The following is a 16,824-nucleotide window of genomic DNA, read 5'->3' as shown; positions in this document are numbered from 1 at the left end:
TGCACTTGTTGTTCCCTCTGTCGGGAATCATTTCCCTCAGTCTATCCCTATGGCTCCCCTCTCTTCAGTCATGTGTCTGTTCAGATGTCACCTTGGCAAGGAGACCCCACCCCTTCCCAGACCTGTCTCTCTTCCCCTCTTTTATTTTTCCTCATAACACTTATCCCTAACATATCTCTTTGTGGGCATATATTTTTGCCTCTCTGCCAAAATGTCAAGCCATAAAAATAAGGATTTGTGGCTAGTTTGATCACTGCTATCGATCCAGTGTCTGCCACATAGTTGAAGCTCAATTTACATTAAAGATGAAGATAATTTGAGAACCTTTTGTGGGAGAGAAGTGGCAGGATTATTTTAGTAACCCTTAAAGAACACAAACTATGGACTAGGTGTTATGTTAAATTCTATCTAAGTTGAAGTACTATCATTACCCCCATTTTACAGATGAGGAAACAGACCCAGATGGTTCAATACCTGGGCACAGGTCACAGAGCTAATAAGTGGCAGAGCCTACCCTCAACCCTTCTAGCTTAACCACTGTGTGAAAGGGAAGTAGAGGGGTCCCCCTGGTTGAGACCCTGCAGAGGGACCCAGGCAATGAAATAAAATCTGTACTTGAGTTTCAACCCTGCCCCTGCTCAGCAAATGACTCTGAGAGCAAAAATATGTCGCATCGAACAACCTTAAAGATAGGTATACAGGTAAATAGACAATTTTTTTTTTTTTAAAAACAGCTCTGTGTTGGGGGACGATTAAGGAAGAAGAGGAGGTCGCAATGGGGGATGCTGGGAAAAGCAGGAGACAAAGTGTGGGTGCAGAGAGAATTGGCTTCAGAAGGGGCACATTACTGGCGTTCATGAAAGTAAAAGATAAAGCCTTGAGAGCCTGTAGAGACTCAGCTATCCAACAAATATTGATCGGCATCATCTGTATGTATGCCAGGAACTGTTGGCTCAGTCTCTTTGTTGACCTTGTGCCTTGCATCTCTTTCTCCTGAGTTCCTTCCCTTACCTGTCCCTCTACCCCAGAGGGCCCAAGGAGAGGGACATTTCTACAGGACACTTAACAATATTCTCCTGAGCTAGGAGAATATTCTGGGCAAGAATACAGATTATTTAGATATACTAATTATTAATCTGAGTGGGGGGATTCAGAGAGGACTGAAAAGGGCAAAAACTCTCAGAGGGGTGGAGGGCTTGAGAGCCGGTTGTCAGGTACTTGGCAGAGAGCCATGGAGACAGGCCTGGAGAGGTGGAGTCATTCCCACGTCCTAAGTCCAGATGGCCTGGAGCGCCAGGATGGACCAGAAATTCATGTAGTTGAGATAGGAAAAGAAGCCTGGAGAAGGAAGAGAGCAGAGAGGGTGAGAAGCAGAGTTCACAGCCCACCCCTGACCCCAACTCCCTCCCCAAGCCAGGTCATACCCCTACCCTGTCCCAAATCCATTCCCAAATCCAAACCCAACCCCATCCCCACATCCAGCCCTATGCCCACACATTCCCACCCTCATCTCTCCAATCCTGTCTCCCACCACAGTCCCATCTTATCTAGCCCTATCCACAATCCATCCTCACCCCAAGCTCTATCCCACTCAGCCCCTGTCTGTCTTCCTGAAAACCCATGCCCAAACCCAACCCCACTGGAACCCAGACCAGTCATCAGGAAGACAAAGACGCCGATCCATGCCAGGTAGAAGCTGAGCCCCAGCTTGTAAGTCATGCCTTCCTGCAAGTATTCCCTGGCCTGCAGCAGGTAGAACAGGACACCCAAGATGATGCTGGTCCCTGCATGAGTAGAGGTGTTAGGAAGCTGGGCATCAGGTGTGTGCAGAACCCTGCCCATAGTTGTGCAGCTGCCTAGCACTTGATCAGTATTGTCCCACTTTCTGCTGCCTCCCTGTACCTCTGTGCACAGGTGGGAAACCAGGCTCCTGACCTTGTCATGGTAGAGAACATTGGAAGCGCAAGTCTTCAACCAGGCCATGGTGGTGTCTAAAACCACAGACTTTGGAGCCAACAGACCAGAGCTCTTGCCCTGCGTCTCCCTCCCACCTCATCTCTCCCACCACTTCATCTCTCTGAGCCTCATTTCCCTCCTCTGTAAAGCAGGCATAATCATAGGACTCATCTCCTTGGACTATCATGAGTTGTTGAGATTGGCACATTTCCTGATACACAGTGAGCCCAGAATTGAGCTCAATTATTATCATTGTATTGTGTCTTTAATTTTGGGCTTCTGAAGGAGGGGACAAGAAACCCATTCATTCTGGGGCGCCTGGGTGGCTCAGTGGGTTAAGCCGCTGCCTTCGGCTCGGGTCATGATCTCAGGGTCCTGGGATCGAGTCCCGCATCGGGCTCTCTGCTCAGCAGGGAGCCTGCTTCCTTCTCTCTCTCTCTGCCTGCCTCTCAGTGTACTTGTAATTTCTCTCTGTCAAATAAATAAATAAAATCTTTAAAAAAAAAAAAAAGAAACCCATTCATTCTGAATATTTCAACTTTTAAAATTTGGGTAGTGAAGGCTTGGGTAATTTTTTCCTTTATGTTATTGAAAGATAATATAGGAGGTGTTTTCCATTTAATTAAAAGGAATGGGCAGAATTTTTTTGTAGAAAAATGTCTTCTATAAATGACACAAAACTAAGGTGTTTTATACCCTTTGTACCTCATATTTCAACAATTGGGAAGAGCTGCTGAACAAATTGGATAAATACTTCTTGCACACAAGGCAACAGGAAGTTCGAGTGTTGCTTATTCTTGACTTTGCTATCACTCTCCAAGAATGTTTTCCTGATACAAATAAAAGTTGTGGTCAATTACTACAAATAACAGGAACGTAATATCCTTCATTTCCAAATTGAAGTGCCGCCCCACCTCCTTTTAAAAAGTGTATTTGGCATGAAAGTGGGAAACTAGACCCTTCTCCTCCTTTTATCTTCTTTTTAAACTAGACTATTCTAATCAGAGTATCAATTTTGAGTTATTTGTGTCAGGTGGGAGGATTGTCATGGTTAAGGACTTGGGCAAAGTTAAATATCTACCATCAAGTAGCAACATATTCTAATTCAGTCCTCAGTATACCTCCATGTGGTGGGAAATTTTATCCCCAGATGAGAAAATTGTGGCTCAGAAAGATTAAGTAGCTTGAACACAATTACAGAGCAGGCGGTGGTGGGGAGATAGGATTTGGGATGCGAGTTGGAACTATAAATGGCTAATTGGGTAGAGGTTGACGTTTGCGTGATAAGAATGGAGGATGAGGTTGGGGATGGGTTGTGGTTGAGTTTGAAAGTGAGGGTCACGGGTGATTGGGTTGGGTTGAATTTGGAATGAGTGTCGAGGAGGGTTAGGTATGGGGTTGAGTTGGGTGTTGAGATTTGGAAAGGGATTGGGGATGGGAATGGGGATGGTTTAGAGATTGAAAAGTAGATAGGATTGGAATGCAGTTTGGGATGGGGATCGGTACCCCCAAGGGGGAAATGGGTGAGTTTGAGATTTGTTGGTGATAGAGATGGGAGGCAAAGTGGAAGCTGGTATTGGGGCTAGAGATGGGGTTGTATTGGAAGTTCATATTTTTTTATGGGCATGGATTGGAGATTTGGAGGCACATAGGACTGGGATTGGTGATGAAAGGGAAGATGGGGATGGGATTGAAATGTGGTGGGGAGGGGATTGGATATCATGATGGGCACCAGACAAGGTACTTCTCGCCTTGGTTCCTGAGGGAAAAATCTTAGTGCCGTGCCTGCCAGGAGGCTGATGATGACGTTGGAGAAGTCCAGCACGGGCAAGTTGGAGCTGGTGAAGAAGATGATGTTTATGAGTAAAATGCAGAGGCAGAAGCTGGCGATGCTGGCGAGGAGGAGAAAGGCCCAGGCAAAGTCCAGCAAATCTGGGGAAGGAAGAAAACCAGGAACACTGAAAGAGGCACTCGGTCCCTGAGCATGGTGCAGAGGGTCCCCAGTGAAGTTGGGAATATTCATGAACCCTCTCCCTTGCAGATTCTTCATCTTCATTTTAACAAAATTGAAATTGGTCTCTAGAGAAAAGATACTAAGGCAGATGCCTGTAGCACAGAGGGCACACCTCTGGGTCAATGAGAATAGGTTCTTGGGCAGGGAGAGGGGAGATGAACATTGAGGAACCAGCTCTGTGATGAGGGCAGATTCCATGGGGTGCAAAGCCTCAGGATAATGTGTAAGATCCTAGGGTTATAAGGACTGTGAGGTTGGGCATCATGGAGGTGAAGATGAGCACAGGGCAATGGGGATGGTCCTGAGGCAGTGGGGACCATTGGGGGAGGAGAAGGGATGACTATCCAAGGGGTAATGAGAACTATTAAGAGAAGGGAAGACTAACCCAGGGCAGTGAGGACCATCCCAGGGAAGGCAGAGAAGGATCCCTGGGACAAAGAGGAGAGATAAGTCCCAAGAATGGTGAGTATAGAACAGGCCTTACAAGCATTCTGGTCGTACTCATGTAGGCAGGAGATGTCAGGGCACTGCACAAAGAGGACAGTGTTGATGGGGATGGTCAAGAAGCCATCAGGGTGCTCAGGAGGTCTGAGTGGCACCTGGAAGTGGATCCAGGGCTGGCCCAGAGAGATGAGACCGATGATCATCATGCCAACCAGGCTTAGTGCCAGACTCAGTTGACGGCTGATCTTCTTGGCTCCGTGCAGCAGCCGCCAGCCCATGGGCAGCTGTGAATGGCTGTGTCTACCCCTGTTCTGAAACCTGTAGCAGATTGCCCACCACCAGTGTCAGCACTGAGTCCAGCCACCCAGCCCAGCCACCCCAGGTCCAGCTGCCAGACCCCGTCCCAACCAGTCTACCCTTCAGACTTTCTTTTCTCTATGTCCATCCTCCATGCCCTGTATCCCCCAGGTCCTGCCTTTAGAACCTGCTCACCCACGTTCAGCCTCTAGGCTTCCTTACCTCCAGATCTAGCTTCCAAACCGTGCCACCCCCACACTCCATTCCTAGGTTGAATCAATCACAGGTCCAGCCTTTATGCCAAGCCCCACCCACAGCCAACCTTCTGATTCAGCCTCCTGCCACACCTGGGTCCATGCTCCAGCCTCCAGTATACTAGTTTTAGTTCTGCTTCCTCTCCTTTGCATGCTGTCCCTTCCCCAGAATTCTAGCCCAGAACCTGGCCCCCTGCCTGGACCCCTGCCTCTCACCTGTCAGCATTGATCTCTTTGGATCTGCTTGCCTGTGTGCTCTGGATATTATTTTCTAGAGTACTCTGGTTGGATTGGGTATTGTCCACAGAGCCTTTGAAACTCTCCTGGGAGGGCCAGATGACTGATTCAACGCTTTTGATACTGACTGTGGGGCTGTGAGTAATTGAAGGGGGGACATCGACTTTAGCCCTGACTGGCGGTGTGAGGCCTTGAATACTTGAGTGAGAACTCCAGTGTCTTGGCCAGTGGCTATTGCTACTAGCTTGACTTCTGCTGTGGGTATCTGACTCTATATTAGTCAGGGAGTTGGTAGTCATTAACAGAGAATTTTGAACGTTGAAGTAGTGAGTTTGGAAATTGGGTGGAACATCTTGGGTGCTGAAGTGATGACTGTAGCTAACTGATGGTGCATCTTGGACACTGACCCGGTGACTGCTAAGAGTGGCTGGTGTGTCCTCAGTACTGACACGACGACTGTGGGTGACAGATGGTGTGTCTTGGGTACCGGCCCAGAGACTGTTGACTAATGGAGGTTCTTGGGTGCTGACCCGGCGATTGTGGATAATGGGCAAGGGTTCTTGGATGCTGACCTGATGCCTGTAGGGAATGGGCCGAGAGTCTTGTGTGTTGGCCTGGCGACTGTGGAGAATGGATGGAGAGGTTGGGGTCTCCTTTTGGGTATTACTGGGAGCTGCTGGAAGGACATCTGGATGCGTGCTCTTGTCGTGAGGTTGGGGCCTCTGGGACATGTGGAAATGGAAGGCAAAGCCAGTCCCCCAGGTGAATTAAACAGCCTGCCAACTGCTTCAGCCCCTCCTTCCAGGCACCTTCATGTCCACCTAGGAGTCTCTTGGTCTCTTTTCTAGATTCAGGCTCTGTCCTTTGTGGTTTGGATCTCTCTGACCCTCCTTCTGTGTTCTCTGGTCTCTCCTGCTATTTAGGGGTTAGGCCTCAGGCCTTCAGTCTGGCCTACAGCTGGGGGGAGGGGGAGGTTCCATGACAGTTGGAGAGATTCCAGGAAGTTAGGACGTTGGCCATGGATTCACACTCTAACCTGTGTGAGTGACAGGGGGACTGGACTGGGGCTGGGTCAGGGTGGGGTCCATGTGGGGTATGGGCAGAGTCAGGGTTGGGTCGAGAAGAGGTCATGCCTGAGTTTGAGAGATGTCAGGACTGGGCAGGGGTGGAGTGGCAGTGGGGAGGGAGCGACCAGTCAGAGCAGAATCAGAGAGGGGCCAGAGTAGGGTTAGGGCTGGGCAGGGCTGAGCCAGCCCTGGTGCCCCTGAGGTCAGTTCTTAAGTTTCTGGAGGGTGTGAGATCTGAATTTGTAAGCCCCTTCCTATCTGCCCCTACTCCACCCCACTCCCAGGGGGTCTGAACCAATTTCCTCCTTGTATTCCCTTTTCCAGTTCAGTGTCCCTCCTAGCTCTCTTTCTCTTCTGTCTCTGTCTCTCTTCATCTTTTCCTGAGGCCTTGGGGACCAAGAGAAGGTTGGACCCATTCCCTGCCCTCAGAGACCTGCAGCCCAGGCTTGGGAGGGGAGGCAGAACAGCCACAGCTTGAGAAGGGCTCAAAAGTGGACAGTGGAAATGTAGGAACTCCAAGTATGTGCAACCTTTCCAGTCAGGAGTGGTGATATTGCAAACTTCCGTTTCCCTTATCCTTCCTTTAGGCTTTTGTGGTAGCCTTTTGGAAAAAAGAAAGAGGAAGGAAGGAAGGAAAAAAAAATGCACAGACTTTTATGTCTTTAATTACATGAATATCAAACTCCTCTGTGTCTTGTTTTCCTCATTTGTCCAAGGAGATAATGGTATTTCAGAGAGTTGTCTTAAGGATAAAATGGGTTGGAGCGCCTGGGTGGCTCAGTCGTTAAGCGTCTGCCTTCTACTGAGGTCCTGATGATTGAACCCCATATTAGGCTCCCCAGGGAGCCTGCTTCTCCTTCTCCAGCTTCCCTATGCTTGTGTTCCCTCTCTCACTATCTCTCTGTCATAAATAAATAAAATATTTTTAAAAAGAAAAGGATGAAGTGGATTAAGAACATGTAAAAGTGCCTAGAACCAATCGTAATAAAAACCTGTTGGATTTTTTACACTTCGCAAATACTGATTTCGACTCACCAAGTTATGTTCTCCATTCCCCAAGCTCCTTCCCAAGTCCTAGACCCGTATACCCAACTTCCTCTGAAATCCACACTGAGAGGTGCCACAGAAGGACAGGAAGGAATTAGTAGAACTAGATACCATGAATGTCCCCACGAGCTCATTTATTCTCACATTCCATCATTACCTTTTTCATTAAACAAATAGCAAAGGGTCTATACCAGCTGATGAGGGGTCAGTGGGAAACAGAAGATCTTTGTTGCTGACCCTCAATGAGGTCCATTGGAGAAGACTGGTAGGGAAAAAAAGTAGTGGGATAAGGGGAATCACAAGTCTGTGACAGCAGTGAAGAAAAGTTGCATGTTGCACGGTGGGAGCATTTGGTGTGTGGCTTTGTCCAAGAATTGAGGCTTGGCTAGGCTGGACAGCTCAGGAAAGGAGATGCGGAAGGAGTGGCATGGTTAGGGCATTTTGGGCACAGGTGGAAGTAGAGTACAACAGGCAGAAGGAGCAGCCTGAACTGTGTGTGGAGGTGCTGAGGTAGGGAAGCTCTCAGTGTGAAAGGGACCCTGTGAAATCTAGTGTGGCTGGACATAAGTGAGCAAGAGAGGTGGGGCAGGAGTCCCTGCCAGTCGGGAAGGTTGACAGGATCACAGGGGCTTGGTGGATGTAGGGTATAGATGACACCATGGATCTCGGCCTTGTGAACATGCTTTGGAGCCTGTGTTGTAGCTGTGTGTGTCCTGGATTGAGATCTGTGACAGGGTCTAGATAAGGGGATGAGGTTGAGAGCAGAGATGGAGCTGGGGTTTGGGGAACAGGAACTGGAGGAGGGGGTTGGAGACAAAACAAGTATGTTTGGGCTTCAAACAGGGTTGTGGATGGGGGCCAAGTTGGGTATTAGGGTTAGAGATGAGAATGAGGATGCATTTAGAATCAGAGACCGGGCTGAGGTGGGAATTGGGGTTTGGGTGGGGGTGGGGAGATGGCTGTGGGAGGAAGGGGATTGATAATGAGGTAAAAAGCAAGGTCTGGGTGGGGGTGGAGATGTGGCCATGGTCAGAAATGGAGACTAGCATGCAGCAGTGGTTTGCAGGTGGATCCTAGCCCCCAGAACTCTCTTCTTTCCCAGCCGACGTGGTCTCTTCCTGGGACAAGGACCGCAAATTCATCCTGCGGGGCTGGTCTCTTGTCTTCAGTGTCCTTGCAACCCTGATGGTGCTCAGTGTGGCGGATGGACGTCTGGTCTACTTGCAGGGCTCTTTTACAGGCTACCTGGGCATCTGGACAGACTGCAGGAGGTACAAGTGTGCCAACCTGGGCCAAGTCACCGGTCAGTAGGCGCCTGGGCAGGCTATGGGATATTTGAGGGAGGGGGTGTATCAGGACGTTATTTTGGGGCAGGAATCTCTGAGGAATCTCTTTGGATGTTCTTGGGAATGTTTAGAATTCTTGGGAGGGTCTCCGGAGATTCCCTAAAGGCATTGTGAAGGAGTCTTCTGGAGTTGTATATGACTTTTGAGGAAACAGGGAAACAAGACTGTCCTAGTGGATAGGAAGAGCATCACAATTGACAGAAAATCAATCTGTCTCATGATTAGATGGCTAAAGACACCATCATTTTCTCCCTCACTTAAAAAAAATTATTTATTTGAGAGAGAGAGAGTGCAGGGGGTAGGGGCAGAGGGAGATGGGGAAGGAGAGAGAGTCCCAAGCAGACTCTGCATTGAGCCTGTGGTAGGGCTTGATCTCAGGACCTGGAGATACTGACCTGAGCCAAAACCGAGAGTCAGATGTTCAATAGCTACCCCCTTCCCTCATTTTTTAAAATAGTGTTTTTTAATTTTTATTTATTTATTTATTATTTTTTAAAAAGATTTTATTTATTTATTTGACAGACAGAGATCACAAGCAGGCAGACAGGCAGGCAGAGAGAGGGAGAGGAGGAAGCAGGCTCCCTGCAGAGCAGAGAGACCAATGCGGGACTCGATCCCAGGACCCTGAGATCATGACCTGAGCCGAAGGCAGCGGCTTAACCCACTGAGCCACCCAGGTGCCCCTAAAATAGTTTTTTTTTTTTAAAGATGGTTAAAGAGGGGTGCCTGGGTGACTCAGTGGGTTAAAGCCTCTGCCTTCGGCTCAGGTCGTGATCCCGGGAACCTGGGATCGAGCCCCACATCAGGCTCTCTGCTCAGTAGGGAGCCTACTTCCCTTCCTCTCTCTCTGCCTGCTTGTGATCTCTGTCTGTCAAATAAATAAATAAAATCTTAAAAAAAAAAGATGGTTAAAGAAAGATGATTTCCAGCTCCTTCAGAAACATCTTGCTTCCTTGTAGGTCTCTGTGTGTTTCCGGCACTTATGAGCACTGCAACAGGAGGCAGCCCAGAACCTGGAGCCAGAGTGCCTGGGTTTGGATCCTGGCTCAACCATTTGTTGGCTGGGTGATCTTCGGCAACTTCTTTGGCCTCTCTGTGGCTCAGTTTCCTCATTTCTAAAATGGTAGTGGTAGTAGTCCCTATTAATGCATTGTTAGAAGAATTAGGAAGTTAAAACAGTGCCTGGTACATATTAAGTGCTACACCAGCATTAGCTATTTTTATTATAAGGGATTTTTTTTTCAGCCAATGCACCTACCTTCATTTCAGGTCTCAAATAAGTTTATGAAACTTCCAGAACATTGTGCGATATTAATATTATTTATTTTGGATATCTATTTTTTGTATACCCCCCAAACTCAAGTTGGTGTAAGTAAGACAAACATGGTTTCAAGTTATAGAAAAGTACAGAGGCCTAGATCTATCCCAGGTTCAGGTACTGCTGGATCCAGGCGCTTAACGGGTGTCATTAGGGAATCCATCTCTTGCCACCCCTCTGTGAAGGCTTCCTCTGTGTTGGGCCTCAGGCAAGCACTGCCTGGACAGTGGCAGTGGGGACCATGAATAGCACCCAGATTCTCTCCTTTCTGTGAGCGACCATGGGGGAAAGAGAATAAGTTATCTTCCATATCCCTCAAGCAAAGATCTCAGGATTAGCACTGAGGGGATCATATTTACTTCTCTGGGATTTCTCACTCCTCTCTGCACCAGTTGCTGTGGTCAGGAAGAAGTCATGCTGTGAATGGCTGGGTCTAGATCAGATGCTTTTCTTACGAGTCAATAGAGGGGCCATTTCTGTCAGAGGCACAAGGGCCAAAGGTGGACATAGAGTTCCTTAAAACAAAGTCAAGTTGCTGTTGCCAGAAGAATAGGAATGGATGCTGGTCAAGCAAAAAAAAAAAAAAGGTTCACAAATTTCTCCCATATTAATAATACTTTATTGGAACTTAATTACCTTGGGGGTAAATTCCCAAGAGCGGAATAGCAGTCCTTCAGAAGAGCTGAGAAGACTTTGTAAGACTTTGATACACATTCCCTAAAATTTAAGTTACTTTTATTTGAACAGGCAATATATTTACATAGATTAACATTTTAACAAGTTCAAGAGTCTCCCTCACATTTCTGTCCCCCATTCCACCCATTCCCCTTCCTGGGGGCAACCTGTGCTACTAAGCCATTTTTAAGATCCTGTGTGTTCTTCTAGTCTTGTTTTCTGCACACATGAGAATATAGTTATGTTTATATACAGTATGTATAAACAAACATCTACACATACACACATAAACACCCACACATATGTCTCTCTATATATTGCATATATTTATCACTTAAAAACACACAAGGTGGTATTACAGATCTCTTTTTATTTTTTAAAAAAAATTTAAAAAGATTTTATTTATTTATCAGATAGAGATCACAAGTAGGCAGAGAGGCAGGCAGAGGAGGCGGGTGCAGGGGGAAGCGAGCTCCCTGCTGAGCACAGAGCCCAATGTGGGGCTCAATCCCAGGACCCTGGGATCATGACCTGAGCCTAAGGCAGAAGCTTTACCCCACTGAGCCAACCAGGTGCCTCTACAGATCTCTTTTTAAAAGTAAATCATCATTTATTGAATGCTAAGAATGTATAATCCTTTATGGTTGGTATAAAGACATAACATATAGGTTATGAGGGCCTTTTTTTTTTTTTTTAAGATTTTATTGTTTATTTGACAGAGAGAGAAATCACAAGCAGGCAGGGAAGCAGGCAGAGAGAGGAGGAAGCAGGCTCTCCATAGAGCAGAGAGCCTGATGCAGGGCTTGATCCCAGGACCCTGAGATCATGACCTGAGCTGAAGGCAGCGGCTTAACCCACTGAGCCACCTAGGCGCCCTGAGGGCCTTTTTAAAGGTATAGAAACTTGGAATTTTTTAAAAGATTATTTATTTATTTGACAGAGAGAGAGAGATCACAAGTAGGTAGACAGGCAGGCAGAGAGAGAGAGGAGGAAGCAGGCTCCCTGCTGAGCAGAGAACCTGATGTGGGGCTTGATTCCAGAACGCTTGGATCATGACCTGACCCTGTCGCTTCCTGTTGGCGAATGGAAGAAGAATGAGGCACAAACAAGTCAGCTGCAAGAGAAAGGGAGCAGGGGGCAACAGTAGAAAAGACTGTTGCCCCGAACAATTCCTCAGTCTCGCTTTTATTAGATAGAAACAGTAACCAACAGAAGGGCCGAAGAAGGCCAAACGTTAATCATATGCCTTGTAGATAAACAAGAAGGAGGGCAAAATAGGTTTGTACAAGCAGTATAAAGTTTATAGTTGAACAAGCACATTCAAAGGACTTATCTAAGTAGCCACAGGTGCTCTCCGGGAGGAAAGGGGAGATAACGGAAAAATGAAGCAGGTGGCGTTCCACCCTGAGCGAGCCAGGGCATCCCCAGCCGCTCAGCTTCAAGGCTGTATATCGTCCTCTCCCCCAGAGGCCTGTTGCCAGTATGTGTTTTTCTTAAGGCTATATCTAAAATGTGCTTGGTAACTAGTAAAATTTCCCATGGGTTATATTTTAAGTAATACATTGTTCTGAGGGGCAGTTGCATGACCCAAAGGCAGAGGCTTTAACCCACTGAGCCACCCAGGCACTCCAGAAACTCAGAATTTTTATGTTCTAATTTCCCTACCTTTGCCTCTGAGATTTTACCAATTGCTTCTCAGCTTTGGGGAGTTCTTCTTCCTCTAGATTTTTGGCGAAAATTCAATAGTGGTTGTGTGTGTGTGTGTGTGTGTGTGTGTGTGTGTGTGTGTGTGTGTGTCTGTGATTTTAATATGGGGTTTGCAGAGAGAATTGAATCCTGTGCTCCTTGCCAACCTATGGAAATAATCTGAATTAGTCAGGAGTCTTTGAGATCATAAGTAACAGAAACTCTAACTTGAAATAGCTTGAGTGAAGGAATTTATGGTCTCATTTAAATGAAAAAGAGTGGGAGTAGGAATGCTTTCGGGCATGGCTGAATTCAAGTGTCCAAGTGATAGCATTAGACATTACTACCTGTCTGTTCCTTGGCTACTTGAATTGGCTTCACTCTCAAGGCTCCACATGGTGGTAAGTCAGGATCTAGTTAGAAAAATAGATAATTCTAGATGCTTCAGAGGGTAGTTAATATAGAGACAGAAGAAAGGGAGGTGGTAGTATTACCAGAGCCTGGAAGCTGGAGCCATATGGAAGGCATAGACTCATGGTAGGATTTGCTTAGAGATGACTAGAATCATAGGGGGGAAAATGTAGTTACTGCTAAAGACACCAGCTGAGGGGGTGAGGTGGGGAGAGGGAAATAAATACACTGGCCTGTCCTCTTCTTCCAGAGCCAGTCTTCCACTGTGCTGCGCATTAGCCAAACATACTAAGCCAGTGAGCAAAGGAAGCTCAGAAATGCACTCCTTGCAGTAAAGAACAGGTAAGGGTGGGGAGTGGATCTGAGAGCAGACAGACAAACTGGCAGAACTACTAACAATGTGGCCTCAAGTCTGGCAGGAAAAAAAAAAAACCCACAAAAAGTTTCTGCAAAAGTCTTGTGTGATGTGTCACATGAGCACCCCAAATCAAATACAGCAGCCAGAGCAATGCAATGCATTGATCAGCTTATAAGTGGGGCTGAGAGTGGTGAATGGACCTTGAAGCTTACACCACAAACGTCTACTTCTGACCAAAACACAGGTGCTCCATTCTCTGGGATGACAAGAGCCAGGGACTTGAATGTCATCTCAACTCTCTTTCTCCTGTCCTCCTGTCTGGTTCCCTTTCTTAGTTTTACTCTATCATATCTCAAGCACCCAGGAGACTGGGTCTAAGGCTCAGGCAGCCCCAGGCTTATAATCCTCTTGACTAAAAGAAAGAGTTTTTGACAGCTTCAATTAGAAAAAGTGCCAGGGGATAACTGTGTGGCTCAGTCGGTTAAGGGTCTGCCTTTGGCTCAGGTCATGATCCTAAGGTCCTGGGATCAAGCCCAGCATTGAGCTCCTTGCTCAGTGGGGAGTCTGCTTCTCCCTCTGCCTGCCATTCCCCCTGGTTGTGCTCTTTCTCTCTCTCTTTCTCAAATAAATAAACAAGATCTTTAAAAAAAACAAAGAAAAAAAAAAAAAAAACAACCCAGAGCAGAGCTTGGTTGGTTGGCTTTGGTCATGTGCCCATCTTTAGGCCAATCACCATGGCCTGAGGTATAGGGCACTGTGATTGGCTCGGCCAGGGTCATGAGTATCTCTGTGGCCTGGGGAAGGCAAGGTATGTCATGAGAAGTCCTCAACCAGGATTTTGTGATTGACCCCCAGAGCACTCTTGCTATTCTGTATATATGACCAAGCTTTTACTTTCTGGTTAGGTTTCTGGTTATGTGATATTCAGTTTGCCAGAAGCAAAGCAGATGGAGTCTTAGCTTATTTGGCTGTAAGAGTCTTGCACTGTTCATAAGTAGGCAAAGTAGGGAAGAGTGAAAAGGAGATGCAATTCTCAGAAGGGGCAAAATTTTTGTTCTGAAACGTATATTGGATAAATAGCAACTTAAACTGAGTGAGATTATGTTTTAGGGTATTTGGAAGTTTTTCTTGTGTGTACATATCTGTGTATGCTCTAATGGTCAAGGTAGGTGATTTGGAGAATATCTGTGGGGGACTCTGGGATGTGAATGGGGATAATATTTGGGAGGTTCTGGGAGTGTAAATGGGATCCCTAGGGGATGTAAGTGGGAGAGACTATAGCAGTAGTAGGATCCCTAGGGGATGTAAGTGGGAGAGACTATAGCAGTAGTAGGGGGACTTTGGAGACTAGGGATGACTAAAGTGTTTTGAATAATTTTGAGGGTGCTACTGGGGATGTCAGGGTACAATACTGAGGGTATTAATGTGAGTTGCTGTGGGATGCCTTTGGGGGTGTCTGTGGGGATGACTCTAGAAATGACTGAGATGATTCTGTGGGGTGACTTTGAGGCTGTGAGTGGGAGTGACTTAGGAGTCATCTGTGGGGTCACCTTGGAAGTATTGGTGGAGTTGATTATGAAGGTTCTGGGGTTGACTTTGGGGTTGGTGGGGGGTGATTTGTGACAATTTTGAGGGTGTAATTGGGGCTGATTTTGACTACACAGGTGCCTAGGGTGACTTTATGAGAGTCATTTTGGGGTTTCTAGGAAGGTACACAGGTGATGGGATTGTGGGTGAAGCTGAGGAGGTCTGTTGCCAAACTTTGGGGGTGTTCATTGGGCCGCTGCTGGGGATGGCAGTGGGATGAGATTGGAAGGTGACCTCGAAGAGTGTCTGGGGATGACTCTGGAGCATTTCCTCTTCTCTCTCTAGTTCTCATCCATATGAGCATGGGCTTCATGATGCTGGCCCTGACCCTGTGCCTCATCCTCCTCCCCACCATGGGCCTCTCCTTCCGGCCAGTGTTCCGACGCCTTACTAAGGTCGACCTTGTCTTCAGTTTTCTCAGCTTCAGCATTGGTAAGTGCCGGCTTGGGGAAAGAGGTGCCTTTCCCACCACCAGTATTTCTCCCCACAACTCTCTTTTTGGCTTTGGGAAGGTGTACCTCTAAAGTTCTGTCCTGCTACCTTCTCGGTCTGTCTTTGAATGTCATTTAGGGTTCTCTGCCACACTCTTTCTGTGTGCATCTCAGTTCCACTTTACCTTTTGCAGTTGGGGTGAGTGTTGGGGGTTATGTCTCTCTCCCCTTCCTATTTCCCCTCTTTCTTTCCACTTCTGTCTGGGTATCTTTCTGTCTGTCGCGGGAGTGTGTGTGCATATGTGTGCGCGCGTGCGTGCGCGTGTACGCACAATGGCTGGTCACAAAGTGGCGGGGGAGAGGAGAGGCTGTCTCTTTTCTCTTTCTGGGGGGGTCCTGGGGTCCCTGCCCAGCTATGTGTCCATCTCTGGCCTCACCCCAGTGCAGGGTTCCTGATTGTTCTCAGTCTGACACTCTTTGTAGTCAGCTGCGAGACGTTGCACCCGAGGCCACAGATATCCTACCTGGTAACCACTTACCTGTGCTGGACTGCAGGCGCCTTGATGCTGTGGGCCGGTGAGGGCGGTGCCTCGGGAGGAAGGGGCGGTGCCTCGGGAGGGCAGGGGCCGGAGCCCGGGGGAGAACTGGAGGCAGGGCCCGGGGCTGGATAGGGGTGGACCCGAGGGGAGACGGCCCCGAGGCATTGGACAGGCCCTAGGGCGGGACTCGGAGTACAACCGCTCACTCGGCCTCCCCGCACCGCTCCTCCCCCACCCCCTTCCCCGGCCCGCAGGAACTCTGAGCTACTTAAACCATGTGGGCATGTGGAGCAAAAGGACGTCCTCTAAGGAGCCGCAGGTGAGTTATCGTCGGTGGGCTTTGAAGAACACCCTGAGAAGCGTGTCCCAACAGCAGCCTGACTCGGACCACAAGCACACCGTGGACCTGCCCGAGGCACTCACCCCCTCAAGCCTCCCGAATCAGTCGCACGGAGCTTCTCAGGATACTGACCGATGACCACGGTCAGATACCGGGCCCATCCCCTTAATCGTGGCCACGTGCCCGAAGAATGTGCCCCCATTCCTTGAGCTACCCTTTCCAGCTCTTTTCCCGCCCACTGAATCTCTGCTCCTACCCCTACAATGCGACACGGCCCCCTTCGATTCCTAAATTGTCTTCTGCGCAACTTCCAGGTGTGCCCCCCACCCCCAACCTAGCTAGGGCCGGCCCCTGGGTGACAAGCCCCCTCAGGCCACGCCCCGAAGCTGCACTACAACGTGGGAACTCCTCCCCTTCCAGGGCGAGTCACATTCCCAGTGGGAACACTACACTGCCCCCCATTTGATGTAGCTGCACCCTTCTGGGGAACCAGCTTCTCCCCCAGAACGGCATGGCTTGTGATAACACTTCCTACACCGCCCCCCCCCCCCCTTACTGACTTTTCCGACACGATAAAACGGAAGCCTCATAACCTTTAAGTCCGACCCTCTATTGCGTTCTCTCCCCCAGGGCAGGGTCCAGGGTTCAACGTGTGTGAACCTGTATCGAGTCCCTTGCCCTTGCTTGCCCTTTGGGGTCTGAGCCTCTCTCTGCGGGTTTGTCTACACCTGTCTTGGCTCATTCGTGCACACCTCCTGCCGAGAGCCTGGGAGGGCTTGAGACTGGGCTGCTGGGATCCCCAATTTCCAGGTTCCCA

General features: G+C 48.3%; 2 protein-coding genes across 3 annotated transcripts; one reads left to right on the top strand and one right to left on the bottom strand.

The window, feature by feature from the left end:
* Positions 1–707: 707 nt before the first annotated feature.
* Positions 708–6,156, bottom strand: LOC131817558 (outer dense fiber protein 4-like). Of its 2 annotated transcripts, none has more exons than XM_059151063.1 (5): positions 5,182–6,156; positions 4,455–4,732; positions 3,742–3,888; positions 1,653–1,784; positions 708–1,338 (listed from the first exon to the last, which is right to left on the bottom strand). In XM_059151063.1, exons 1-5 carry the CDS (start codon positions 5,931–5,933, stop codon positions 1,271–1,273), a joined length of 1,377 nt encoding a protein of 458 aa, XP_059007046.1. In that variant the 5' UTR covers positions 5,934–6,156; the 3' UTR covers positions 708–1,270. The 2 variants fall into 2 exon arrangements, with proteins under 2 accessions (XP_059007046.1, XP_059007047.1); XM_059151064.1 differs by having other exon boundaries at positions 5,775–6,156.
* Positions 6,157–6,206: 50 nt separating this feature from the next.
* Positions 6,207–16,781, top strand: LOC131817592 (uncharacterized). Its single transcript, XM_059151138.1, has 5 exons — positions 6,207–6,242; positions 8,419–8,619; positions 14,983–15,129; positions 15,612–15,704; positions 15,922–16,781. Exons 1-5 carry the CDS (start codon positions 6,221–6,223, stop codon positions 16,143–16,145), a joined length of 687 nt encoding a protein of 228 aa, XP_059007121.1. The 5' UTR covers positions 6,207–6,220; the 3' UTR covers positions 16,146–16,781.
* Positions 16,782–16,824: the final 43 nt, after the last annotated feature.

This window comes from Mustela lutreola, chromosome 16 (assembly GCF_030435805.1).
Source record: "Mustela lutreola isolate mMusLut2 chromosome 16, mMusLut2.pri, whole genome shotgun sequence".
Taxonomy (NCBI): domain Eukaryota; kingdom Metazoa; phylum Chordata; class Mammalia; order Carnivora; family Mustelidae; genus Mustela; species Mustela lutreola.
This window is presented reverse-complemented; position numbering and strand designations above follow the sequence as displayed.

What these genes read in the sequence shown, in the direction of transcription:
- LOC131817558 (XM_059151063.1), bottom strand. Translation starts at nt 5,933, where the DNA reads ATGTCCCAGAGGCCCCAACCTCACGACAAGAGCACGCATCCAGATGTC. An exon ending in AAAGAGATCAATGCTGACAG is followed by an intron (nt 4,733 to 5,181) that starts GTGAGAGGCAGG and finishes AATCTGCTACAG; the next exon opens with GTTTCAGAACAGGGGTAGAC. An exon ending in CTTTGTCTTCCTGATGACTG is followed by an intron (nt 1,339 to 1,652) that starts GTCTGGGTTCCA and finishes TTCCTTCTCCAG; the next exon opens with GCTTCTTTTCCTATCTCAAC.
- LOC131817592 (XM_059151138.1), top strand. Translation starts at nt 6,221, where the DNA reads ATGGATTCACACTCTAACCTGT. An exon ending in GGATTCACACTCTAACCTGT is followed by an intron (nt 6,243 to 8,418) that starts GTGAGTGACAGG and finishes CTTCTTTCCCAG; the next exon opens with CCGACGTGGTCTCTTCCTGG. An exon ending in CAACCTGGGCCAAGTCACCG is followed by an intron (nt 8,620 to 14,982) that starts GTCAGTAGGCGC and finishes TTCTCTCTCTAG; the next exon opens with TTCTCATCCATATGAGCATG.